The sequence below is a fragment of the Scyliorhinus canicula genome, chromosome 5 (assembly GCF_902713615.1).
Source record: "Scyliorhinus canicula chromosome 5, sScyCan1.1, whole genome shotgun sequence".
Taxonomy (NCBI): Eukaryota; Metazoa; Chordata; class Chondrichthyes; order Carcharhiniformes; family Scyliorhinidae; genus Scyliorhinus; species Scyliorhinus canicula.
Window position 1 is genome coordinate 45,811,539 of NC_052150.1, and position 27,872 is coordinate 45,839,410.

Below are 27,872 nucleotides of genomic sequence, written 5' to 3' on the forward strand. Positions count from 1 at the left end.
AAAAGTGTGGGCTAATGGATTTGTATTCATATTAAGAGGTTTTCCCTGTGGATTGGTTAGAGTCATTGTGTTCAATCTAGTAAGATGCTATAGTTAATGAGAGGAACCAAGGATTGAAGCAGTCAGGTGTTGAGATTCAGTTTTAGTCTGTGGGTGGAAAGCAAACTGAGCAGCAGTTTCTGAAGAAATCCAACCAGGGATTCTGCATTATTCTAACCGGTTGTCAGGTCTCTTTCTTTAAAGCAATCTCAAAAAGATTTTTCTTTCTCAAAGTGGCATATTCAGGACAACTCTGCACAACAAATATTCCGGAGTGCTAACTGTATTTAAAAATGGATTGGGATCAGAGATGGAAATAAAGATAGCAGTTGAGGATTATTGTCACTGTACGTCAGCATTGTTTAAGGGGTAATTGTAAGTTATTTTCTTGTGTACTGTTAAAGATATTTTAATATTGTGTTAGTAATAAATTTGTTTTAATATGCCATATCCCTATTTTGCATGAAATCACTCCTGAACCTTATTTTTTCCTCACAGTCTTACAAAATTAAAATAAAACATTGTAGTTTCTGTCCACTATCCTAGCCAATGTTGGGGTCTGGTCTGGGATTGTAATACTGCAAAGGAAAATATTTGCACAGCTCAGAGATCAATCTTTGCCTTAAAAAACTTTTTCATCATAAACAACTTGCTGTAAATTTCAGCAATTATGTGAAATGGAGTAAAGAGATTTTTTTGTAAAAATATTCTTTTATGGGATGTTGGTGTCACTGGCAAGACCATCATTTGCTGTCCGTCCCTAAATGGCCTCAAGAAGGTGATAACCTTCTTAAACAACTGGAGTCCATCCATTTCAGGTACTCCCACAGTATTGTTACGACAGGAGTTCTAGAATTTCCTCCAGTTAAAGTGCAGGAACAGCAATATAGTTCCAAGTCACAATGGTGTGGGGCTTGGAAGGAAACTTGCAGTTGGTAGTGTTGCAAGCACCTTTTGCCCCTGTAGATTTGTGAAAAGAACTTGGGTGAGTTGCAGTGCATCTTTTATATAGCACACACTGCTGCCAATGTGCATCGGTGGTGTAGGAAGTGAATGTTTAAGGTGATGGATAGGGCGCCGATTAATTGGACAGATATGTTTTTAATGGTGTTGAAGTTCTGGAGTGCTGCTTCGAGTCACACCCATCCAAGTAGAAAGTATTCAATAATAATCCTGACCTGTGCCTTGTACATTGTGAATAGGCCTTGGGAAGTTAGGAGGGGAGTTAATCAACTCAGGATTGCTACCTGTGCCACGAACTAGTCAGAGTAGGAATGTCAGGATAGATAGGATGAATGCATGGCTCAAGAGATGGTGCAAGAGGGAGGGATTCAAATTCCCGGGGCATTGGAACCGGTTCTGGGGGAGGTGGGACCAGTGCAAACCAGACGGTCTGCACCTGGCACCTGGGCAGGACTGGAACTGATGTCCGGGGGGGGGGAGGAGGGGGGGATTTGCAAGAGTTGTTGGGGAGGGTTTAAATTAATGTGGCAGGGGGATGGGAGAGCCAATGCAGGAAGTCGGAAGGTCATAAAACAGGGTCAGAAATAAAAGGCAGTAAGGCAGAGAAGCAATAGTCAAAAATTAAAAAGGGCGACAGTACACGGTACAGTGATTGAGGAGAGCTCAGTGAATAGGCCTAGTAATACTAAAAGGAATAAAACGGGAAGTAAAAATGTAAATGGTAAGCGATGCAGCAGGTTGTTACATGAAGATATGGATTCAACGACAAGCAAAATTAGGAGAAACGTTAAGAGGAAATATAACTGAGGAGAGGTTACTGAACGAGGTGTTAAGATTCAAAACAGAGGTATAAAAGCCAACATAAGTGTACTTTACCTGAATGCTCGTAGTATTCGGAATAAGGTAAATGAGTTGATGGTGCAAATCATCGTGAATCACTATGATTTAGTGGCCATTACTGAAACACGGTTAAAGGATGGTCAAGACTGAGAGTTAAATATCCAAGGGTATCAAACTATTCGGAAGGACAGAGTGGATGGTAAGGGAGGTGGTGTAGCTCTGTTATTTAAGGATGACATCCGGGCAATAGTAAGGGATGACATCAGTGTTATGGAGGATAAGGTTGAATCTATTTGGATGGAAATCAGGAATAGTAAGGTGAAAAAAGTCACTGATAGGAGTAGTCTGTAGGCCACCAAATAGTAACATTATGGTGGGGCAGGCAGTAAACAAATAAATAACTGATGCATGTAGAAATGGTACAGCAGTTATCATGGGGGATTTTAATCTACATGTCGATTGGTTTAACCAGGTTGAGCAAGGCAGCCTTGAGTAGGAGTTTATAGAATGTATCCGCGATAGTTTCCTAGAACAGTATGTAATGGAACCTACGCAGGAACAAGCGGTCCTAGATCTGGTCCTGTGTAATGAGACAGGATTGATTAATGATCTCATAGTTAGGGATCCTCTCGGAAGGAGCGATCACAATATGGTGGAATTTAAAATACAGATGGAGGGTGAGAAGGTAAAATCAAACACTAGTGTTTTGTGCTTAAACAAAGGAGATTACAATGGGATGAGAGAAGAGCTAGCTAAGGTAGACTGGGAGCTTTATGACTTTAAGGTGAAACAGTTGAGGAACAGTGGAGAACCTTCCAAGTGATTTTTCAGTGCTCAGCAAAGGTTTATACCAACAGAAAGGAAGGACGGTAGAAAGAGGGAAAATCAACCGTGGATATCTAAGGAAATAAGGGAGAGCATCAAATTGAGGGAAAAAGCATACAAAGTGGCAAAGATTAGTGGGAGACTAGAGGACTGGGAAATCTTTAGGGGGCAACAGAAAGCTACTAAAAAAGCTATAAAGAAGAGTAAGATAGATTATGAGAGTAAACTTGCTCAGAATATAAAAACAGATAGTAAAAGTTTCTACAAATATATAAAACAAAAAAGAATGGCTAAGGTAAGTATTGGTCCTTCAGAGGATGAGAAGGGAGTCTAAATAATGGGAGATGAGGAAATGGCTGAGGAACTGAACAGGTTTTTTGGGTTGGTCTTCACAGTGGAAGACACAAATAACATGCCAGTGACTGATAGAAATGAGGCTATGACTGGTGAGGACCTTGAGATGATTGCTATCACTAAGGAGGTAGTGATGGGCAAGCTAATGGGGCTAAGGATAGACAAGTCTCCTGGCCCTGATGGAATGCATCCCAGAGTGCTAAAAGAGATGGCTAGGGAAATTTCAAATGCACAAGTGATAATTTACCAAAATTCACTAGACTCTGGGGTGGTCCTGGCGGAATGGAAATTGGCAAGCGCGACACCATTGTTTAAAAAAGGTCGGCAGAAAGCGGGTAATTATAGGCCAGCGAGTTTAACTTCAGTAGTAGGGAAGATGCTGGAATCTATCATCAAGGAAGAAATAGCGAGGCATCTGGATGGAAATTGTCCCATTTGGCAGACAGAACATGAGTTCATAAAGGGCAGGTCGTGCCTAACTAATTTAGTGGAACTTTTTGAGGACATTACCAGTGCGGTACATAATGGGGAACCAATGGATGTGGTATATCTGGATTTCTAGAAAGCCTTTGACAAGGTGCCACACAAAAAGTTGCTGGCATAAGATAAAGATGCATGGCATTAAGGGTAAAGTAGTAGCATGGATAGAGGATTGGTTAATTAATAGAAAGCAAAGAGTGGGGATTAATGGGGTTTCTCTGGTTGGCAATCAGTAGCTAGTGGTGTCCCTCAGGGATCAGTGTTGGGCCCACAATTGTTCACAATTTACATAGATGATTTGGAGTTGGGGTCCATGTGCAATGTGTCCAAGTTTGCAGACGACACTAAGATGAGTGGTAAAGCAAAAAGTGTAGAGGATGCCGGAAGTCTGCAGAGGGATTTGCATAGGTTAAGTCCAGATGCCCGAGGTTAAGCTCAGGTCTGGCAGATGGAATACAATGTTGACAAATGTGAGGTTCTCCATTTTGGTAGGAATAACAGCAAAAGGGATTATTATTTGAATGATAAAGTATTAAAACATGTGCAGAGAGACCTGGGTGTGCTAGTGCATGAGTCGCAAAAAGTTGGTTTACACGTGTACCAGTTGATTAAGAAGGCAAATGGAATTTTGTCCTTAATTGCTAAAGGGATGGAGTTTAAGACTAGGGAGGTTATGCTGCAATTGTATAAGGTGTTAGTGAGGGCACACCTGGAGTATTGTGTTCAGTTTTAGTCTTCTTACCTGAGAAAGGACATACTGGCACTGGAGGGTTGCAGAGGAGATTCACTAGATTAATCCCAGAGCTGAAGGGGTTGGATTACGAGGAGAGGTTGAGTAGACTGGGACTGTACTTGTTGGAATTTAGAAAGGTGAGGGGGGATCTTATAAAAACATAAAATTATGAAGGGGATAGATAGAATAGATGCGGGTAGGTTGTTTCCACTGGCGGGTAAAAGCAGAACTAGGGGGCACAACCTCAAAATAAGGGGAAGTAGATTTAGGACTGAGTTTAGGAGGAACTTCTTCACCCAAATGGTTGTGAATCTATGGAATTCCTTGCCCGGTGAAGCAGTTGAGGCTCCTTCATTAAATGTTTTTAAGATAAAGATAGATCGTTTTTTGAAGAATAAAGGGATTAAGGGTTATGGTGTTAGGGCCGGAAAGTACAGCCGAGTCCACAAAAGATCAGCCATGATCTCATTGAATGGCGGAGCAGGCCCAAGGGGCCAGATGGCCTACTCCTGCTCCTAGTTCTTGTGTTCTTATGAATCCCGGTCTCAGACCTGCACTTATAGCCACAGTATTTATATGCAAGTCCAGTTTGGTTTCAAGTCACTGGTAACCCCAGGATGTTGATAATGGAGACGTACAGTGATGGCAATGTCATTGAATATCGAGAGGAGATGACCTTTGCTTGCCACTTGTGTGCCACTATGAGGGTAAACTCGAATATTGTCCAGTTCTTAGACGTAGACTCAGGTTGAGGAGTTGCAGATGGTACTGACCATGTTTTTTTTTAATATTCAGTCATGGAACATAGGCGTCGCAGGCTGTGCCAGCATCTATTGCCCATCCCTAATTGCCCTTGAGGGGGCAATTAAAGTCAACCACATTGCTGTTGGTCTGGAGTCACATGTAGGCCAGACCGGGTAAGGATGGCAAATTTCCTACTCTAAAGGTCATTAGTGAACCAGATGGATTTTTACAGCAATCGACATTGGTTTCATGGTCATCATTAGACTTTACATTCCAGATTTTCATTGGATTCAAATTTCACCATCTGCAGTGGAGAGATTTGAACCTGGGTCCTCACAGCATCACTCTGGGTCTCTGGTTTACTAGTCCAGTGACAATACCACTACGCTACCACCTCCCCAGGTGGTGCAATCATCAGCAAACATCAAGCTTCTGATCTTATGATGAGGGAAGATCATTGATGAAGCACTGAAGATGGTTGGGTCTCGGACACTACCCAGAGTTTCAAGAATAAAAACTGAACTTCTCTTTTACTACAAAAATTATTCGGTAACATTTCATGCACCAGCACCAATTTACCTTTTTTTTGGAGTTGGGAGGAGGTGGTTAGAACAAACTAAATATGCTGTATATAAACAAAACAATATTTAAGGATACACAATACCTGAAGCAAGAATTGCAAACAAATGCTGAATAATAGGATACCAATAAAAAGAAACACGGTTAAAAACGTACAATTACAACCAATCTTCAAGAAACCATATAAAACCAATGCAACCTATGAAATGAATATTAAAACAAGTTAATAAATAACGTAGTCTTAATATTGCTGCTATATAGAAACCCACTTGCTCACACATTAGCGCTATAGGGTTGTTAATGCAACCATTAACAATCTGTGCTCCTTTTCCCACAGTCACGCCAAGAGAATGGTCATCCCAAACACGTCCACCAATCCGGTCTCTGGCTTCCAGCACCATCACCTAATAAAAAAAATATGGCATGGTCAGAAAATTAATTTCTCTTCAAATTGGTTACCTACAGATGTACTAATACCCATGGTTGTTACAAGTTTCTGAACCCACACTCAGAATCCATTTTAACCTATAATGTCAGTCTATTTTTAGTGACCAAACAATTTATGAGAGCAACGCTAAAAAGACTGCAGATCAAGCAAGTTAGTCAACTGAAAATTAAATGGCCAGTGGAAGGAAAAGAATATTTAACACAAAACATCTAGTTGCCAAACAATGCTTAAGATAAGCATGCACGGGTGGTGCAGTGGTTAGCACTGTTGCCTGACAGCGTCAAGGACCCAGGTCTGAACCCGCCCTGGGTCAATTGTGTGTGTGGAGTTTGCATATTCTTCTCATGTCTGCGTGGGTCTACCCCCAAACCCAAAGATGTGCAGGGTAGGTGGATTGGCCGAGCTAAATTGCCCCTTAATTGGGAAAAAAATGAATTGGGTACTCTAAATTTTTTTTTTAATATGCAAGCACCCATTGACAAAATAACCGTGAAAAGGAAGAATCACATTATGTCAAAAACATATATAAATTGCAAATTAAATTTCTTTAAAATTCATCGAGTATCACAGTTTTTATAATAGAAACCAATATTTTCCCTACTACTGATGTCAGACAGGTCAGTAGCACCTACTTATTTATAAAATCAGCCAGGAATTCTGCTCATGATCTCCAGCCAATAATCCTTTTCGCACATAATCCCAGACACTACATTACAGAACATCTGTTGGCAGCACAGAAGGAAAAATTTCCAACACAAGAGGTTTCCTTTCCTTGAGCACAAATTAACATACAAAATGTATTATTTTTCCTAAATGGCTGGAGAAAACAGTTGCTTGATCTCTGCAAGAACCACTCACCCAAGAAAACTGCTCACCACTGACAGGTAAATGGCACATAGGAACATGGAAATTGGAATATACCATTTAGACCCCCCCCCCCACTCTTCTCTTCCATTCAATGACATCATAGCTGATCTTGATCTGATCTCTGGTCTTTTCCCATTACCCTTCATACCTATTGTTAATAAATATCTGTCAATCTTAGATTTAAAATTAATTGATCTGGCACTAACTGTCATTTGCGGAATAGAGCTTCTACTGCATCTGTGTAGAGTTTCTTAAATTAATTTCAGAAAGTCTCGCAGTTTTAGGCTACATCTCCCAGTCTTTTGCATCCCAACCAACTAATGACACTAATATTTAATGACAGACCAGATGTCTGGGAACAGCAGCCAGAAAATGCTCCATTCACTGTCTTGATTCAACAGATCACTACCACAAATACGCAATTATTTTCTGACTGTTCAGTAAAATATTGCAAAATTTAAGCGACAATCTGAAGTTGGACTTTTACAGTGTATTTTTTAAGCTACTAAAAGCACTCTTCTCAACATCTAACCTTCCCCCTACATGTACCTTGATGAAAGGAGCAAAGAAAACAGGAATACAGTTGAAGTAAAATATAAAAAGATATATTTTCAAACCAGCCCCAAAATATTGATTTTGGTGAGATTTCACGAAGGTTTTTCCTGGTAATGTCCAGTGTTTAGGGACACAACATTAGCAAGCTCAGGCTCATTAAATTAGTTTGTACAAGCTCACTGAAGCCAAAACATTAAGGCACCAATCAAATTCCTATATGCATATTTTCTTTAAAATAATTACATTAGGTCTACCGACAAAGTAAGCATGTTTCCTAAACTGGATGTTAGCTCGTAAAATAAAATGGAGATTTTGTAACCAATATTCAATTGCAAGTTTTTTGACTTACCTTAATTCCAAAGTTTTGCAACTGTCGTGCAGCTGCTAAGCCTGCTGCACCAGCGCCAATAACAATAACATTTTTCTGTAGAAAAGAAAAACATAATGCACTTCAGCTGATAATCATCAATTTAAAAATACTTCATACCAATATTTAACAGATGAAAATTGTCAGGAAAATTGGAATATACTTTCAGTATTAAATTAACTGAAGAGTGTGTAACAGACCACTTTTCATAGAATAATATAAGCCCTACAGTGCAGAAAGCCATTCAGCCTATCGAGTCTGCACTGACCCTCCGAAAGAGCATCCCACCCAGGCAAACCCCACAACCCGATAACTCCACCTACCCTATGGACACTAAGGGACAACTTAGCATGGCCAAACCTGCACACCTTTGGATTTGGATTGGGGCAGCACGGTAGCATGGTGGTTAGCATAAATGCTTCACAGCTCCAGGGTCCCAGTTCGGTTCCCGGCCGGGTCACTGTCTGTGCGGAGTCTGCACGTCCTCCCCGTGTGTGCGTGGGTTTCCTCCGGGTGCTCCGGTTTCCTCCCACAGTCCAAAGATGTGCGGGTTAGATGGATTGGCCATGATAAATTACCCGTAGTGTCCTAAAAAGTAAGGTTAAGGGGGGGTGGGGTTGTTGGGTTACGGGTATAGGGTGGATACGTGGGTTTGAGTAGGGTGATCATTGCTCGGCACAACATCGAGGGCCGAAGGGCCTGTTCTGTGCTGTACTGTTCTATGTTCTATGAAACCGGAGCACCCAGAGGAAACCCATGCAGACATGGGGAAAAAGTGCGAACTCCATACTCTGAGCCCGGGTCCCTGGTACTGTGATGCAGCAGTGCTAATCACTGTGCCACCCATTTAAAAAAGTTTTAAAGTAACAAAAAGTAATGCCGCCATCGTTTTCAGTGGCATATTTAGATAATTTGGCGGGAAAAACACACTTAACACAGACTAGCAAGGCAGCTAATTTTAGTTCATGAATTGAGAAGGACCTTACATGTTGATGCCTCAAATCTGCAAGAATCGTGAACTGACTGAACATGTTTTACTAGTATCCTGGTTCCTTATATTTTAAAGCTCAATAGATTGCCCTTTGAACAAGAAATTACTAAAGTTTAATCAGGGTTACTGCTCATGTATGTGAATGCACAGTGTCACTTTAAAGTGAAGTAAAGAAAGTAAATTTACCATAGTTTCAGATGACCATTGGTTGCTTTCCCCTTTGAGGTGGTGGTTTAACCTGAAGCTCACCACACCTCAGTGAGGGGCACAGTTGAGGAGATGGGCCTTCATGAATAACCTCAGCTGGTATGGGAATTGAACCCACGCTGTTGGCCTCACTCTGCATCATGAACCAGCTGCCCAGCAAACTGACCTAAACCGACACCATATACTTTGAAGTATACCATGTACAGATGGATATTTAATGGTAAATGTGTCTTTTAATTGATTTTTGAAGCTTCAAGATTAGACAAAACATTGAAAGTAGGAGTAGGCCTGATAATCATCTTCTCAGAGTACTTAAGGAAGTGGCCCTAGAAATAGTAGATCCATTGGTGGTCATTTTCCAAAATTCATTGGACTATGGAAAGGCTCCTACAGATTGGAGGATAGCTAATATAATCCTGCTATTCAAAAAAAGAGCTAGAGAGAAAACAGTGAGCCTTACATCAGTAGTAGGGAGGTTGCTACAGTCCAATACTAAGGATTTCATAGCACAGCATTTGGAAAGCAGTGGTATAATCAAGACAAAGCCAACATGGCTTTATGAAAGGGAAATCATGTTTGACAAATCTGCGAGAATTCTTTGAAGATGTAACTAATAAGAGTTGACCGGGGAGAACCGGTGGATGTGGTTTATTTAGACTTTCAGAAGGCTTTCGACAAGGTCTTACATAGCAGATTACTATGTAAAGTTAAAGCGCATGGGATTGCGGGTAATGTCTTCAGATGGATAGAAAGCTCATTAGCAGACAGGAAGCAAAAGTTGGAATAAATTTATTTTTCCGACTGGCAGGCAGTGATTAGTAGGGCACTGCAGGGATCTGTGCTAGGATCCCAATTGGGCAGCATGGTGGTTAGCACAGTTGCTTCAGAGCTCCAGGGTCCCAGGTTCGATTCCTGGCTGGGTCACTGTCCATGCGGAGTCTGCACGGTCTCCCCGTGTCTGTGTGGGTTTCCTCCGGGTGCTCTGGTTTCCTCCGAGTCCAAAGATGTGTGGATTAGGTGGATTGGCCATGCTCAATTGCCCTTAATGTCCAAAAAATGTTAAGCGGGGGTTACTGGGTTACGGGGATAGGGTAGATACGTGGGCTTCCATAGGGTGCTCTTTGTAAGGGCCGGTGCAGACCCAATGGGCCGAATGGCCTCCTTTTGCACTGTAAATTCTAGGAACTGATTCATAGATAGAATTTACAGTGCAGAAGGAGGCCATTCGGCCCATCGAGTCTGCACCGGCTTTTGGAAAGAGCCCCCTATCCAAGCCCATACCTCCACCCTATCCCCATAACCCAGTAGCCCCACCTAACACGAAGGACAATTTGGACCCTAAGGGCAATTTAGCATGGCCAATCCACCTAACCTGCACATCTTTGGACTGTGGGAGGAAACCGGAGCACCCGGCGGAAACCCACACACACAGGGAGAACATGCAGACTCCACACAGACAGTGACCCAAGCCGGGAATTGAACTGGGATCCTGGAGCTGTGAAGCATTTGTGCTAACCACTATGCTACCGTGCTGTTGACATATATATTAATTATTTGGATGAGGGAACTAAATGTTTTATCTCAAAATTTGCAGATGATACAAAGTTGGTGGGAGGGTGAAGTGTGGGGAGAATGCAGAGACGCTTCAGAGGGATTTGGACAGGCTGAGTGAGTGGGCGTATGCAGTATAATGTGGATAAATGTGAGGTTTTCCATTTCGGTAGCATAAATAGGAAGGCAGATTATTATTTGAATGGGTGTAAATTGAGAGAGGTGGACGCTCAACGCGAACTTGGTGTACTTGTGCATCAGTCGCTGAAAGTAAGCGCGCAGATACAGCAGGCAGTAAAGGCAACAAATGGTATGTTGACATTTTTATAGTGAGAGAATTTGAGTATAGGATTAAGGATGTTTTACTACAATTGTATAGCGCATTGATGAGGCCACACCTGGAGTGGTGTGTGCAGTTTTTATGTCCTTATCTGAAGAAAGAAATTCCTGCGATGGTGGGACTGGCTAATGAGGTTAGGATTATATTCATTGGAGTTTAGAAGAGTGACAGGGAATCTCACAGAAACGTCTAAAAATCTCACAGGATTAGTCAGGGGAGATTCAGAAAGAATGTTCCCGATGATGGGAGAGTCCCAAACTAGGGATCATAGTTTGAGAATAAGGGGTAAACCTTTTAGGACTGAGGGGAGGAGGGATTTCTTCACCCAGCGAGTGGCGAATCTGTGGAATTCACTACCACAGAAAGTAGTTGAGGCCAGAATGTTGTGCAATTTCAAGAAGGATTTAGATATAGCTCCTGAGGCTAAAGGGATCAAGGGATATTTTTGGGGGGGGGGGGACTGCCGGATCAGGGTACTGAACTTGATGATCAGCCACGTGCATAATGAATGGCGGAGCAGGGACAAATGGCCTCCTCCTGTTTCTATTTTCTACGTATGCTTTGGCCCTTCAAGCCTGCTCCGCCATTCAATATAATCATGACTGATCCTCTATCTGAATCAACCAAAAAAGTAGCCCTTTCCACGACTATGTTTTAAATTTGTAAAATTACATTTTAAAATTAACATGAAAACTAAAACAAATAACATGTACTATCTGACCTTGTGGTAATAACTAGGCAAGAGGGGATGATCTGGGTTAACAGCCAAGACCCCAGTATTGACCAAGCCTTTTCTCGTCACAAAAAACAAGATCTTCTCCACTTCCAACACACAACGAATACGGACAAGTCCTCGAACAACTATGTGGTTTGCACACTTTTGTGGGGTGAGAACCTCCTGCAGATAAAGATAAGGAAGGCAAATTTTAGTATTTTGGCTATTATATACACAGCAAGAGGGGCAAATCACGTCATCAGTTGAGCACATCTTGTATTTTAGTGACAACTCTATCATTTTAAACTCCAAATTCTAGCCCTTTTTCCATATCCCTCAATATCTTAACTTCCCAATTAAGTATTTATCACTGCATTTAAAGACCTCAATTAATTTATATTATTAACGATCTGTTGATTTTCACACTAGTGATGTACAAGTGGGTAGCAGTGTAAATTAGTAAACGTAACACATGACTGCTTCAAAACACATTGGCCAAATAAGTTACAAAAGGCAGCTTACATCATCATTTTTCAGTTATAAGTGGCACAGATAATATACAAACAGCTGTGGAACCTGAGCGATGGAGACAACACAATCTTAGATTCAACAAAACTAAAGTCCAATACTCTTCAATGTTCAAAAGACCAATTCAAAGAGAAATGTCAAAAGCTTAAAGTGGATCCATTGTACGGATCAGTAATCACAAAGTAAACATTCCCTCATGCATCAATAAGAAATCAAAGGAGAACTCAAAATTTCTTTACAAAGCCTAGAAATAGAATGGCAAAGGAGGAAAATATTTACTGGGATAAAAGCATGCACATAAACATGCCAATTCAGGATAAGCCCAGATATTGTGTAAGAATGAAGGAGATAAAGCAGGATTCCTCCACCAGCCCCCGCCCCTCCAACTGATGTTCTCAAAATATTAAATGTCAGAAGTGCCTATATTATTCAACGGGGAATTGGAAAATATTTGAAAAGTAGTCATAAAAAGGATACAGGAGGGGGCAGGAAATTGCAATTAGACTAGATAGTTCTAGTTAAAGAATTAGCACGCGCAGAGGCATAATCAAACAAATGAGAAAGAGGCAGTCAGTAATTTGGAATTACATCTGTAGAAACTAAACAACTGCAAGACATTCTTCTTGTGCACCAATGAAGAGAACATTCACAGCATATTCACAGAAGGGAGAACGCCAAAAGGATACTAATAACCAAAATAAGAATGAACACAATACAGTTAATTTAGATGGTGAATTAATTCTTCCATGTACTCACTGAAAAAGAAATTAATGACTTTATCAAACATGATCAGGTAATGTTTTGCAACTAACAACTGATGAGATGTGCATTTTTAAAAGACTTAAAAGGATCAAAATAAATAAATCACCCAAATAGATGTCATTTGTTCTGGGGTACTAGAAGATATTTGGGATGAGATTTGAGATGTGGATGATGATGAGTGAGCCTTGCTAACAAGCTAATGTAGAATTGCTTTTTCAAAAGGAGTGAAAATCATTCATACAACTACATACTCATTGGTCTCAAATCAATAACAAGTAAATTAAAGGGACAGTAACTGCTTCTTGCCAAATAACTGGTTCTTTAGGTGGTCCTTCAAATGGACCAGATATGGATTTTTATCTCATTATTCACTAAATTCCCTTAATCAGTGCTAATATGTTGCAGATGGCTACTAGCTGGACAGCTAGAGCATTTGCATGGTGATGTTAATACAGCTACTAGGGGACAAAAATAGTCAAGTGAAAAGATTAATTAGGTCCAATAAACAAACTAGTTTATTTAATTGTAAACAACCAAAGGGGCTGGTTTAGCTCACTCGGCTAAATCGCTGTCTTTTAAAGCAGACCAGCAGCACGGTTCGATTCCCGTACCAGCCTCCCCGGACAGGCACCGGAATGTGGCGACTAGTGGCTTTTCACAGTAACTTCATTGAAGCCTACTCGTGACAATAAGTGATTTTCATTTCATTTCATTTCCAAACACATATGTGGCGAAACTATGTGTCATGTGAGAGTACCTTTAAGAAATTAGTGTTTATAAATGGGTGTGTATATAAAAAAACTGTAGTGACAGGACCTTTAAGAAGTGGGTGTTTATTACTGCAGTGATGTCAGAGAGTAGGTGGAGCTGGGCTGTCTGTCAGCTTTTTACTTTCGCTTTAGGCTTTTTTGCTGCAGGGTGGGTTTGGTTTCATTTTAGTTTTGGAGAAGCTGCAATTACAGCAGGATGTGTGTGAATCTCTGCAAGCTTATTAATGTCCATTTGCTGATTTCAACATGGTAACTGTTCTCAGTAGTGAAGTTAAACCTGAGGTGCTTCTGTTAAAGGTTTTGTTTTAAGTCTTTAGAATTTAGAACAGTACAGCACAGAACAGGCCCTTCGGCCCTCGATGTTGTGCCGAGCAATGATCACCCTACTCAAACTCACGTATCCACCCTATACCCGTAACCCAACAACTCCCCCTTAACCTTACTTTTTAGGACACTACGGGCAATTTAGCATGGCCAATCCACCTAACCCGCACATCTTTGGACTGTGGGAGGAAACCGGAGCACCCGGAGGAAACCCACGCACACACGGGGAGGACGTGTAGACTCCGCACAGACAGTGACCCAGCCGGGAACCGAACCTGGGACCCTGGAGTTGTGAAGCATTGATGCTAACCACTATGCTACCGTGCTGCCCATCTTATGTATGTTAAAAGGAAAGCTCAAGGATTACTTAGTGTTACATTATTTGGGGGTTGTATTTGAATTGATGGTTGCTAAGATGTTCACTGTATGTTTTAAAAAGGTTAACTTGAGTTCATAGAATAAACATTGTTTTGCTTTAAAAATTACTTTTCCATTTCTGCTGTACCATACCTGTAGAGTGGGCAGTGTGCTCCCCATACCATAATCTATTAAAAGTCGTGGGTCAGGTGAACTCCATGATACACTTTGGGGTTCTCTAAACCCTGGCCCATGACATATGTCACAGCTATATTTGAGACTTTCAGATCAACCAAAAGGATTGTAAATTGAGGTGAGGTAAAGAGAAAGTGCAATGGGAAGAATGAAGAGGAAGTTATGGGGGATAATTCAGAATTACAGCATGCAAAACAAGAACCACAAAAGCAGAATTTCTTTTGCATTACAAGCCAAGTTCAATGTGCTTTCTTAGTTCAAGTCTCTTTTGTCATGTCTTCCAAAGTAGTATGTGACAAAGTATGTGGGGCGGTTCGGTAGCACAGTGGTTAGCACAATTGCTTCACAGCTCCAGGGTCCCAAGTTCGATTGCCAGCTTGGGTCACTGTGCGGAGTCTGCACGTTCTCCCCGTGTCTGCGTGGGTTCCCTCCAGGTGCTCCGGCTTCCTCCCACAGTCCAACGGTTAGGTGAATTGGCCATGTTAAATTGCCCTTATTAGTGCCCAAAAAGAGGTTAGGTGGGATTACTGGGTTATGGGGATAGGTGCGGACTTAATTAGGATGCCCTTTTCAAGGGCCGGTGCAGACGCAATGGGCCAAATTGCCTCCTTCTGCACTGTAAATTCTATGATTCTATGAAATGTTTTGACTATATTGATGTCTAATTAAAATTAATACATTAAGGTACTTGGTGCATTCAAAGCATTCGGCAACAGAAATGCCCCATCCTCTGTAAACACGACAGCACAGAACTCACTTAATTCAGTGTGTACCAAGCTGGAACATAAAAGGGCCCGAAACTTGCTGCCTTTGTAACATAATTTCCCTCTTCTGGGCCTGGAGCTTTATCCTATATTATGGGATACAAGTTGTACACATGCCACCACCAATTAGCTGAGTAAATATTCACAAAGGGAATAAGAATAATATTCACCAAACATGAAACAGAGAATTTCAGTGTTCAGGTTGAAAATACACAACCCAGGTAATAAAGTTCTTTTCATGATTTTCATTGATTTGGTTCTACTTGTAATTCCTACATTATAGCATTCCAATTCTATCCAATTAAGAAATTATAATAATCTTTATTAGTGTCATAAGTAGGCTTACATTAACACTGCAATGAACTTACTGTGAAAAGCCTGTAGTCACCACATTACAGTGCCTGCTCGGGTACACTGGCCAATTCACCTAAGCACATCTTTCAGAACTTGTGGGAGGAAACTGGAGCACCCGGAGGAAACCCACGCAGACACGGGGAGAATGCGCAGACTCCGCACAGACAGTGACCCAAGCCAGGAATCGAACCTGGGTCCCTGTCGCTGTGAAGCAACAATTTTTTTATTTTTTATAAATTTAGAGTACCCAATTAATTTTTTCCAATTAAGGGGCAATTTAGCGTGTTCAATCCACCTACCTTGCACATCTTTGGGTTGTGGGGGCGAAACCCACGTAAACACGGGGAGAATGTGCAAACTCCACACGGACAGTGACCCAGAGCCGGGATCGAACCTGGGACCTCAGCGCCGTGAGACTGCAGTGCTAACCTACTGAGCCACCGTGCTGCCCTTGAAGCAACAATGTTAGCCACTGTGCTACCATGCCGCCCTGGAGAGCATGTTGCATTCCATCGAGATTATTTCAGGACATGTTCTACTAAAATACTACATTAAAGCAAATAATAAGATTTTATTTGATATGTCCTACTTATGGAGTGTGAACATTGCCAAACAGTCTTGCATTCAACTCCAGGGAATACGGAGTTGATATTGACCAGAGAAAAAATAATTTCCAAACTCCCAGGCTAGGAATGGAGGGAAGCAAAAGAAATGTCCTATGAACACAAGTGTCATTTCTGATTGCTGTAAACACGTCTGAATCCTCCGTGTTGAAAATACAAGCCTTGGATAGCTGCAAAATCTTTAGAATCGAAAACTCTACCAGAACTTCTCTGGGTTCATTAAGGATAACAATGTGTGCAACTATTAGTGATCACTTTCAGGAGATGGGGGATATAAGGCAAGAAAAATGTGGTCAAGGAAAGGACAAAGGAAAAACAGAAAGCTTACTTTGCAGTTAATATTCCAAAGAGCCAAAATTAGATTTCTCAACGCCAAGTACATTGTAGGATCCCTGGAATATTCAGGGAACTCATACAATTCATCCAGTTCCATCACATCTGGTCTCACACAAAGGGCCTTACCACATTCATTGGGCTGATAGAAAGGTTGGAAGTAAGGACTCATTCCTGTAACTGAGAAAACAAATTCAAAAATGAATTCAATTTATTGATAAGGTATATATACATCAAATATAAAACATATTTTTATGAAATTTTAACACTTTATATCAAAAGTTTACAAACACAACAATATCAACACATCAAAAATATCTAAGCAACAAGTGACTAGAACCCAATAACAAAAGTACTCCCCAGAACAATGCCTCCCCCCCACCCACTAACAACAAACAGTGAACAGATCTTTAAAGTGCAAAATAAACGGCCTCCATCGGCAATAGATCCATCGATCAACCTCCTCACCATGAACTTGACCTTTGAGATACATAATTCCATCGAATCACCCAGTCATGCTTCGGCACTAGTTTTTTTTTAAAAACCTGCCTCCAGCACAGCAATATCTTTCGCCGAGCCAATAGCGATGCAAATGCCAATGCATCCACCCTGCCCCACCCTCAACTCTGGTTGACTGACACCCCAAATACAGAAACTAAAAGAGGTCTCTGAGTCAATATTTAGGATTTCTGATACTGTATAGTGCAAAAAACAAAAAAAAACAAAAACCTAGCAGCTTGGGACAGGACCAGAACATGTTTGCATGGCGAGCAGGTCCTCTCGAGCACCGTTTACACTTTTCCTCAACCCCCTCAACAAAATAAACGGATTCATCCTGGCTCTGGCGAGGTGTACACTAAGCACCACCTTTTGTTGTATTAAGCTCTACCTCATGCATGATGACGTAGCATTGACCCTACAAAGGAACTCACTCCACACCTCCTCCAAAATGGGTCCTAGCTCTTAATAATAATAATCTTTATTATTGTCACAAGTAGGCTTATATTAAGTTTGCCACCATATTTTCAACATGGAGACGACTACCGATTCACAGAATATTTAGCTGGCAAAAATGAAAATGCCAACACCAGGGCCTCCAGACCAGTCCCCCTACATGACCCCGAATCCATCTGTACCCAACTAACCTCCGGGTGTCCAAACCACCCCAACACCTTCTCCACCCAGTAATAATACGACAAATTTGACAGTGCCAATCCCCCCAGCTACCGAAAATTTCCTTCGGTAGGACCCTCTCTGAATCATAGGTGCCAGCCCATATGAAGCCGGTTATGAGCCACTCCATCTCCCGAAAAAACAACATTGGCAAAAAAACAGAGACATTGAAATAAGAACACAAATCACGGCAAAATGTTCAATAGATTGAACTCGACCCGCCAGTGACAGTGGAAGGCTGTCCCACCTCTGCAATTCCGCTCTAACCCTGCTCACCAAGCTTGTAAAATTCAGTTTGCGAAGTTGCGTTCAATCCCAGGCCACCTGAACCCCCAAACAGCCTGACGGAATGGCAAACCCCACCGAGCACCTCTCCTCAGAGGGCTAACAACAAAATATTCACTTTTCCCAACATTTAGTTTATATCCTGAAAAGGAACCAAACCTCTGTAAAATCCCCATTATGTCCTCCACAACTAATCCTGGATTCCTAACGTACATTAAAAGGTCGGCCGTGCATAGGGACACCTGTGCTCTACTCACCCCTCACATTTCCCCACCACTTTTCAGAGGCCCTCAAAACAATCGTCAACGCAAACAACAGAGGAGACATAAGGCATTCCTGCCTCGACGCCTGTGCAGCCTGAATGACCCCAAATTCATGTTTTTTAAAAATCTTGCACATGGTGTAATGATGTACTTTGCACTGTGCGTGCAATTCCATTTTAAACTGGGAAAATACACAAGCTTTTTACTGACATCTTCGAATACTAGCAGCCGGCACTTCATATACAGCTGGACCAATCCCAAACAACCCCAGAACAAGTAGCTTCATTTGATCCTATTGAATGCCTTTTTGGCATCCAGAGACAATAATCTCCAGTTCTGGTCCCACCACCTGTGTAATAACTACATTAAGTAGCTATCTCACTTTGGATGACACTTTTTGCCCCTCACAAACCCCATTTGGTCTGTCCCCACTATCTGCGGGCTCCAACCTCAATGGTAGGATTTTAGCCAAAAATGTTGCATCCACGTTGAGTAGAGATTAGGCAGTATGATCCATACTCTGTGGGGTCCTTGTCCTTCTTCAGAAGGAGGGAGATGGATGCCTGCCTCAATGTCTCCAGAAGGGAACCCCAGAGTCATTAAACATCCTCAGCACCAATGGGGCCAGATGGTCCACGAACCTCTTGAAAAGTTCTACCGGCAACTCATCAGGCCCCGGTTCCTCCCGTCTGCATCTTACCCAGAGCCCCAAGGACCTCCTCCAACGTCTCCTGCAACTCATCCCTCACCCGAGAAAACTCCAAGCCCTCCACAAACTCAACCATCTCTCGCTCATCTTCTGGCGTCTTTGACCTATAAAGCTCCTCATAAAAGGAAAACACCTCATTAATTTCCTCTGGGGTAGAGCCCAACCTACCTCCAGATTCCTGTAACTCCACAAGCTCCCTGGCTGCATCTTGCCGCCTTAACTGATGCGTGTACAGTCGGCTAGCCTTCTCCCCATACTCATATACCATCCCCATTATCCGTCACAACTGTCGCACCCCCTGGCTTATGGACAGTTGATCAAACTACATTTGCAGATTCTTCCTTCATGCCAAGAGCTCTGGCATTGGGTCACTCGCTACTCCCTATCCACATCCAGAATTTCATCCATTACCTCTGGACACTCCTGCTTGTTCTCCCTATCCATATATGACTTTTCCCAAATGACCTCCACCCGCCAGCCACCCCTTTCATGCCTCCCACACCAGACACCGAGACCAGCCCATTCTCATTCCATTCAACGTAGTTCTTTATGGCCCCCAAATCCTTTGCACAGAACTCAAGATCTGATAACAGGTCTACATCCAACCCGCTCGCTGCACTCAGCCCCCACTTTAAGTCCATTAGACGCGCCTCATGGTCTGAAATAACCATCGCGGAGTACTCTCACGCTTTACCCCATGTAGCAAGGCCCTAACACGTAACAAACAAAATTGGTACAAGTGCAGCACGGTAGCGCAGTGGTTAGCACTGCTGCCTCATGGCACCAAGGTCCCAGGTTCGATCCCGGCTCTGGGTCACTGTCCATGTGGAGTTTGCACATTCTCCCCGTGTTTGCATGGGTTTCCCCCCCCCACAACCCAAAGATGCGCAGGGTAGGTGGATTGGCCACGCAAAATTGCCCCTTAATTGGAAAAAATGAATTGGATGCTCTAAATTTATTTTTAAAAATGATACGGAATACACCTTGCGTGCCAGCGAACAACACCAAAAACCCCTCCGTATTTCCATGCCAGTTAATATTCAGAATCCTTTCGCCCACTCCCAAGATCCTCATCTTTCCTTGATAATTATGGAAGCAGATTATCACCACCCACGGTGGCTCCTTCGGTCTTGGCTTTTGCCCGAGCACCCAATGTGCCTCCTCCACCCTTTTTAGCATCTTGCTGTGAGCTTTCCCAGTGTTCAAACCAACTGTTCACGGCTCAGGCCCAAATCCTCTTCAATAGTGGCTTTAAAAGATTCCTAAATTTCCTGGCCCTGCTATTCAAACTGTCTATCCATTTGTTTGCCGAACGTTTCAAGTGCCTGCACCATTACCAGTGCCACCCTGTCCAATGGTCAGGATTGGCGATGTTCCCTCCTTCACTTTCCTTTGACTGACTTCTCTCCTGAGCCTTTTTAATATGGAGCATCTTTGTCAACGATTCGACATACCTGTGTCAGGAAAGAGTTCACCTACTTAATTCACTGCGTTTGGGCACCAAAACGCACCCCAAAAAAAGGGTAAAAGGGATCAATACAAAGACCTTGCCAGGAGCCACTTATTGTGAATCTTGACTTTACATATCACCAGAAGTCCCCATACACATCAAATTTAATGTTTCCCACGACACAAATCATGTTCTTTGTTTTTTGTTCCCTATTCTTTCTCCGGGTCGGACTCTTCTGTGTAATTTTGCATCATCTTCTGTCATGTGCATCGAGCCAAAATTAACATTCCAACGGTCTTCAAAATCGACAAGAAAAAAAATTTAGCCTCTCTCCAGAAGTAGAGATACCTGAATATCATGTCCCATGACAACCAAATTTGCTATGAATAGGTGAAGCATGAGCAACTCAAAAATAAAAAAAATTGAGCCACGCTTTGCTGTGACATGCCGGGCGTTTTGGGAGTTGTTTGCAAAGTAATTTTACCGACAAAACTGCTGCAATTGACAGCTGATAATGGTGCAAAGTCAAAAGTGCACCTGAGACCTTGATGAGCAAACTGACAAACAACATTTCTCCTTAAACAATGAAATTTATAGATGGAGAAATAAGTAGAGGAACAACCGGAAAGAGTGAATTCAATGTCAAATCCGGTAGTGAGGAGAAAAGAAAGCTCAGATTCAGAAATAGGCACAGATAGAAAAAGTGCACAAAATAAAACTGACATTTTAACAATTTCTTTCAACAATGCACAAACTGAAAGTATTTTCTCGATCAAAAGGGGTAAATTACCAATCACTGGAATTATTAAATAGTTTCTGAGACTTAATTATAAGACTTAACTCTCTATGATGAAGGGACGGCACGGTGGCACAGTGGTTAGCACTGCTGCCTCTCTGCACCGAGGACCCGGGTTCGATCCCAGCCCCGGGTCACTGTCCATGTGGAGTTTGCATATTCTCCCCTTGTCTGCGTGGGTCTCACCCCCACAACCCAAAAGATGTACAGAGTAGGTGAACTGGTCGTGCTAAATCGCACCTCAATTGGAAAAAAAATAATTGGGTACTCTAAATATATTTTTTGAAAACTTTTGTACTTGTGCAGTAACTCATCCTCAATAAAAGTTTTTGGCTAATTTGCACATCAATTATGGTGAGCTGCTCAGATCTATTTTTTAAAGACAAAATCTGGTCCTTCATGCTTCCACATTTTATACAATTTAAACCAAAAAATAAAAGCTCTCAGCAAATGACATGCATTGCAATCAATTGTTCAGTTTTGTGTTGATCATTTCACATGGAAAAGTGTGATGCAAATAGAGAGAGAAAACAAGTATTTATATACATTTAATCGAAAAATATTGAAGGGTGTAGACAAACATAGGTGAAGAGTTTAAATACACATTTCCACAAAAGTGTGAAGAGACACAGGTGCAACCAAATAAAAAGGTGGGAAGGATTGTTTTCCCCCCCTACATATAGTTCAACCATGCCAGAATAAAGAAATATTAATGAATCTGAAACAAAAGAATTGACTGGGCCAAAATTAGAATACAATGTGCCATTAAGAAAAGGGCATGAAAACTGGAGAAAAGATTCAACAGATTCAAGAGGATGGTACCAGCAATGTGAAACTGTTGGAGATGTTGAAACTACTTTTACTGGAAAGGCAGACAGGCAGAGATTCAAATGACGTCAATATTATGAATAGTGCTGATGGAGAGTGTGGGTAAATAAGATTTGTGATGCATTAATTTAGAATGACTTCAAAAAAGCAATGCAACAGAACATTATACTTAAAGTTTGGAAAATTTTGTTGCAGTGTCTGGTTTCCCTTGCATCTCTTAAGGGAAAAAATTGATTAAAATTTACAGATGATAGTGGGGTGAGGGTGGGGGGATATCAGGGAAGATCAGGGATTTGTTTTGTACTATTCAAGCAAAGAGTATAGACACATTGGATCAAATAGTTTACTTCAACGCCATAAGCCAGTTAAGCGTGTTCATAAGCTTATCTGTTTACTTATCAAAAGTAGGTCTAATAAATGTGGAGGGATCTGCAACAGAATGCAAAAAGGTCAACTTCACCTGATGTGCACAAGAGCACGAGTCAACATATGACAAATCAGGAGAGGGAAATCTGGCCACATTTTACTTTCCCCTGCCAGAAGAACAGGAGCTTGTGTTACTGGCCTATCATCACCATAAACCTAGATCAACTAACTCAGCGTGGACTAGGGATTGAGCAAGGGACCATTCCAGTCTGCATTACACAGCTGCTATGTGCCTTAAATTATTTGAACCTGAAGGAAAACAGCATGCTTGAATAAAAATGGCAAATGGTACTACATTGTTTCTTCTTTACTCTGTAGTGCAGTGAACTGGCACAGCACCATATCAATTTAACAATGGGAAAGTTTAAAAGTATATTTATTGTACTAGAATTCAATTTAATTCATAAAACCAAAAGAAAGTGCATGCCAAAGAGAGACCACTGGTCTACCTTAAAAACATGAGGTTGCTCAGTTTGTTTAATAGAACTAATTAATTTGTTTTGTGGCTATTGGAATAAACTCCAGAACCATTTTCCTTTCATAAACGCCAAGCTAATTCTGCTGAACATAGGGTCTCCAATTCCAACGACAGGTAAAGCTTGGCAAATGCTTTCATCAACTCAAAACTCAACTTTCAAAAGTTAAAGTGAAAAATCATCAGAGTTTAAGATACAGGAACCAAAACATAATCCTATGCTAGATCACGAGTGCACTCAGTTTCAAAAATAGATACAAGGACATGCACATATGCCGCATTGCATTCAAGATACAATCAGAATGCCATCCAATTTTCATGTAATGGTGTGCCATCTGAGGTGTACCATCATAAATTTGATGTTTGATTGAGCAAAAGGTTGCTGAGTGGTACTTCAGAGTTAACCATCAAAATATATTATACACAGAACTGTGTACTGTTACAAAAATAATAGCGCAGTGTTTCTGGTTGTCTATGAACAGTAAACAAACATATGGGCCTTTTGCATCAAAGTAGTGTTGATCATATCACTAACCCAAAATTAATACAAAGAATGAATTTCCATGAAGAATAAATGCATGCAATAACATCTTTCTTTCAACATTTCAATGGTTTGAGAGTTTCATTTTGTACATTTTGGCTTGTGAAACACATGTATTTACAAAACCAGTAAATGTTTACCAGAGAGCACATGGGGAATATAGACATAAATAATAATGCTCTGATGGACAGAAAATTATGGGATGTTGAATTCAGCACACGGCAATCAAAATATATGTGCCAAAAATTTGGATATGGAGATCAAAGCACTGAAAGGGTAACACAGTGGTTAGCACTGTTTCTTCACAGCACTGGGGTCCCAGGTTTGATTCCCAGCTTGGGTCACTGTCTGTGCGGAGACTGCACTTTCTCCCAGTGTCTGCGTGGGTTTCCTCCCACAAGTCCCGAAAGACATGCTTGTTAGGTGAATTGGACTTTCTGAATTTCCCCTCCGTGCACCCAAACAGAGGCTGAAATCTGGTGACTAGGGGCTTTTCACAGTAACTTCATTGCAGTGTTAATAAAGCCTACTTGTGACAATAACGATTCATATTGTTATATAAATGTTGAATTGGAAAATGTGCTGTTAAAATTGTAGATTCAACTGTGATTCAAAGACTTTTATTTGAGATAAACATTTTTAATTTTAAACTTTTTTGTGCAGGGGGGTCCATCTGCTTTTGGAGGGGAAAATAGCAATTACCAACTGAGTTGATAGGTTGACCTCATCCAATAAATCAATATGATACGTTGCTGCAAAGAAGAAAGAAAGTTCATCTCCTTGGGGGTCCAGCAGTTTAGTGGTTAGCAATCCAGATACCTTGAATAATAATCCAAAAATGAGCTATGGGAGATATGGGATTGGATTAGGTTTTGAAGTGCTGAATGGTATTTTCAAAATACATTTGTCCAATCAAAACCAAAATAAACATCTTAGTCAAGAAGTTGAACTACAAGTACATTTTTCTCCTTTAACCCCCAATGGCTTTGCAAGTTTAAGTAATGAGTAACTCATCCACAAAAATCAGGAAAATCCCTGATTTGGTCTCTATTTTGCATTCAGTTTCCTAACGGAAGTTTGAGTGGCAGTACATTATGGATGTGGGAATAGGGCACTTAGAAAAAAAATAATATGATTAAACAGAGTGAAGAGTTTTATGAAAGGAAAATAGTGTTTTGACAAATTGTTTTGAGGGAGTAACTAGAAGTGGTTAAGGGGGAAACCATGGATACAGTATATTTGGATTTTCAGAAGGCATGCGATAAGGCGCCACAGGCTCGTGGGACCGAGAGCAATATATTAGCCTGGATGGAAAATTAGTTAACAGACAGAAGACAGCAAGTAATAAATAGTTTTTGTTGGTTGGCAAGTTGTAATCAGTAGATTACCACAAGGAACAGTACTTGGGCCTTAGTTCTTTACGCACATCAACAACTTAGATGAGGGAGCCAAGTATAATGTATACAAGTTTTCTGGGGAGACAAAGCAAAGTGGGGTGGTAATTCATAATGAGGATGCAAGAGACTGGAAAGGAATATAAACTACTTAAGCGATTGGGCATAAATATGGCAGATGCGGTGGGGAAAATGTAAAATCATGCGATTTCATTAGAAGAATAGAAAAGCAGAAAGACCAACAAATGATAGTATTCAGAAATATATGATTGTTCTGGTCCACTCCTATTTTCCCTCTCCTGATAACTATCCAATATTCCCCGATGGAACTCGGCAGATGCAGATATAAGGCAAGGCCAGGTTCAGGTTCATTCCATTATGACCCTTGTTCAATGGCCTCTCGATACAACTTTCAGAAATGAATAATAATGTGGTTCCAGAGAATGCTCTTCAGTCTTGGAATCATTGCGGAGCAAAACTTATGGATTCCATCTTCAGGAAAGTTTTTTAAAACAATAAAGTACTTTGTAACCTCAAATGTATTTATTGTTACTCAGTATAGCTCCTAGATCGGACCAATTCACAGTTACCTTGCTTTCTGGGTGGGTGGACTTGGGGGGGGAGTGAGAGAGAGAGAACACAAGACAAGAAGTGTAAAGCATCATTGAGAACATCTGTACTTGTGAACCTGACCACCCTGTCTTCCAGCTGTGGGAAACAATACAGATAGGTGTTTTTTGGTGGTGGTGGGGAACCTGCGGTGGCAATATTAATCAGGCTAAATTGTTTCACTTAGATTGTAGAATACAGGTGGTTGAAAATTTTCATTTTCAACCACCTGTGTCAGAAGCTAATCTTTGAAATGACCCACAAGAAGTCACCATAAAAATTGACTCATTTTATGGCTTGCATTGTCAGCAGGTTTTTTTGTGACATCTTACCCGGTGACTGCATATTGTTTTTGATGTGCTCCAACGAAGTCATCTTCATACTGGAGAACTCACTGTGGAAACGGTTAGTGTTGCTGCAGGATGGACTCATGCCAACACAGTCTGGGTAGTAGGCACCGAGAAAGGGGGCTGCTGGACTGTCCTTCAGCAGTGGGGGCACAATCAGCATGGAATACCACTTATTATCTCCAACCTCACTCACTCGCTGTAAAAATAAATCAATATTATATGATGAGAGAAAATTCCCTTGTTTATATACATAGAACATAGAACATAGAACAGTACAGCACAGAACAGGCCCTTCGGCCCTCGATGTTGTGCCGAGCAATGATCACCCTACTTTAAACCCACGTAACCCGTAACCCAACAATCCCCCCATTAACCTTACACTACGGGCAATTTAGCATGGCCAATCCACCTAACCAGCACATCTTTGGACTGTGGGAGGAAACCGGAGCACCCGGAGGAAACCCACGCACACACGGGGAGGACATGCAGACTCCACACAGACAGTGACCCAGCCGGGAATCGAACCTGGGACCCTGGAGCTGTGAAGCATTGATGCTAACCACCATGCTACCGTGAGGCCCCCTAACGATACATGGACCATCTTTTAGAAAACTAATGGAGCCACAAAAGTTTCGTAGACAATAATCACAAATTAATTTTAAAGTATTCATTATACACAGCTCATATTTTTATTTAATTTTACTAACTGAAAATATAACATTTACAATTGAACACACCCAAATAAACAAATGTTATATAATCAAGCCACCAGAACTTTGAAAAGAATGATCAAAACAGACACAAAAATCATGAAATTCACTACAGTTTATGCTTTATAAAGCGGAATATAAGTGTTAAAAGTTATCAGCTATTCCTCTGGAACAATATATTTAGCAAAAAGCTATGACCAGTGGACTGTTTAATAATTGAGTTCTTCGAGAAGGTGACCAAACAGGTGGATGAGGGTAAAGCAGTTGATGTGGTTTATATGGATTTCAGTAAAGCGTTTGATAAGGTTCCCCACGGTAGGCTATCGCAGAAAATACAGAGGCATGGGATTCAGGGTGATTTAGCAGTTTGGATCAGAAATTGGCTAGCTGATAGAAGACAAAGAGTGGTGGTTGATGGGAAATGCTCTGATTGGTGTCCAGTTACTAGTGGTGTGCCACAAGGATCTGTTTTGGGGCCGTTGCTGTTTGTCATTTTTATAAATGACCTGGAGGAGGGCGTAGAAGGATGGGTGAGTAAATTTTCAGATGACACTAAAGTCGGTGGAGTTGTGGACAGTGCAGAAGGATGTTACAAGTTACAGAGGGACATAGATAAGCTGCAGAGGTGGGCTAACAGGTGGCAAATGGAGTTTAATGCAGAAAAGTGTCAGGTGATTAATTTTGGAAGGAATAACAGAAAGGCAGAGTACTGGGCTAATGGTAAGATTCTTGGTAGTGAGGACGAGCAGAGAGATCTCGGTGTCCATGTCCATAGATCCCTGAAAGTTGCCACCCAGGTTGAGAGGGTTGTTAAGAAGGCGTACGGTGTGTTAGCTTTTATTTGTAGAGGAATTGAGTTTCGGAGCCATGAGGTCATGTTGCAGTTGTACAAAACTCTGGCGCGGCCGCATTTGGAGTATTGTGTGCAGTTCTGGTCGCCACATTATAGGAAGGATGTGGAAGCATTGGAAAGGGTACAGAGGAGATTTACAAGAGTGTTGCCTGGTATGGAGGGAAGATCATATGAGGAAAGGCTGAAGGACTTGAGGCTGTTTTCGTTAGAGAGAAGAAGGTTAAGAGGTGACTTAATTGAGGCATACAAGATGATCAGGGGATTAGATAGGGTGGACAGTGACAGCCCTTTTTCCTCGGATGGTGATGTCCAGCACGAGGGGACATAGCTTTAAATTGAGGGGAGATAGATATAGGACAGATGTCAGAGGTAGGTTCTTTACTCAGAGAGTAGTAAGGGCGT

The 27,872-nt window shown here is 41.5% G+C and overlaps 1 protein-coding gene across 4 annotated transcripts in view; it reads right to left on the bottom strand.

The window, feature by feature from the left end:
- Positions 1-27,872, bottom strand: part of LOC119965944 (lysine-specific histone demethylase 1B) — a 160,758-nt gene that overhangs the window by 75,769 nt on the left and 57,117 nt on the right. For all 4 annotated transcript variants that reach the window (XM_038796978.1, XM_038796976.1, XM_038796979.1 and 1 more), the window contains 5 exons: positions 25,890-26,103; positions 16,604-16,788; positions 11,605-11,781; positions 7,777-7,851; positions 5,827-5,961 (listed from right to left, as the gene is read on the bottom strand). In XM_038796978.1, coding sequence (XP_038652906.1) covers positions 5,827-5,961; positions 7,777-7,851; positions 11,605-11,781; positions 16,604-16,788; positions 25,890-26,103 — 786 coding nt within the window. The remainder of the gene's footprint in view (positions 1-5,826; positions 5,962-7,776; positions 7,852-11,604; positions 11,782-16,603; positions 16,789-25,889; positions 26,104-27,872) is intronic.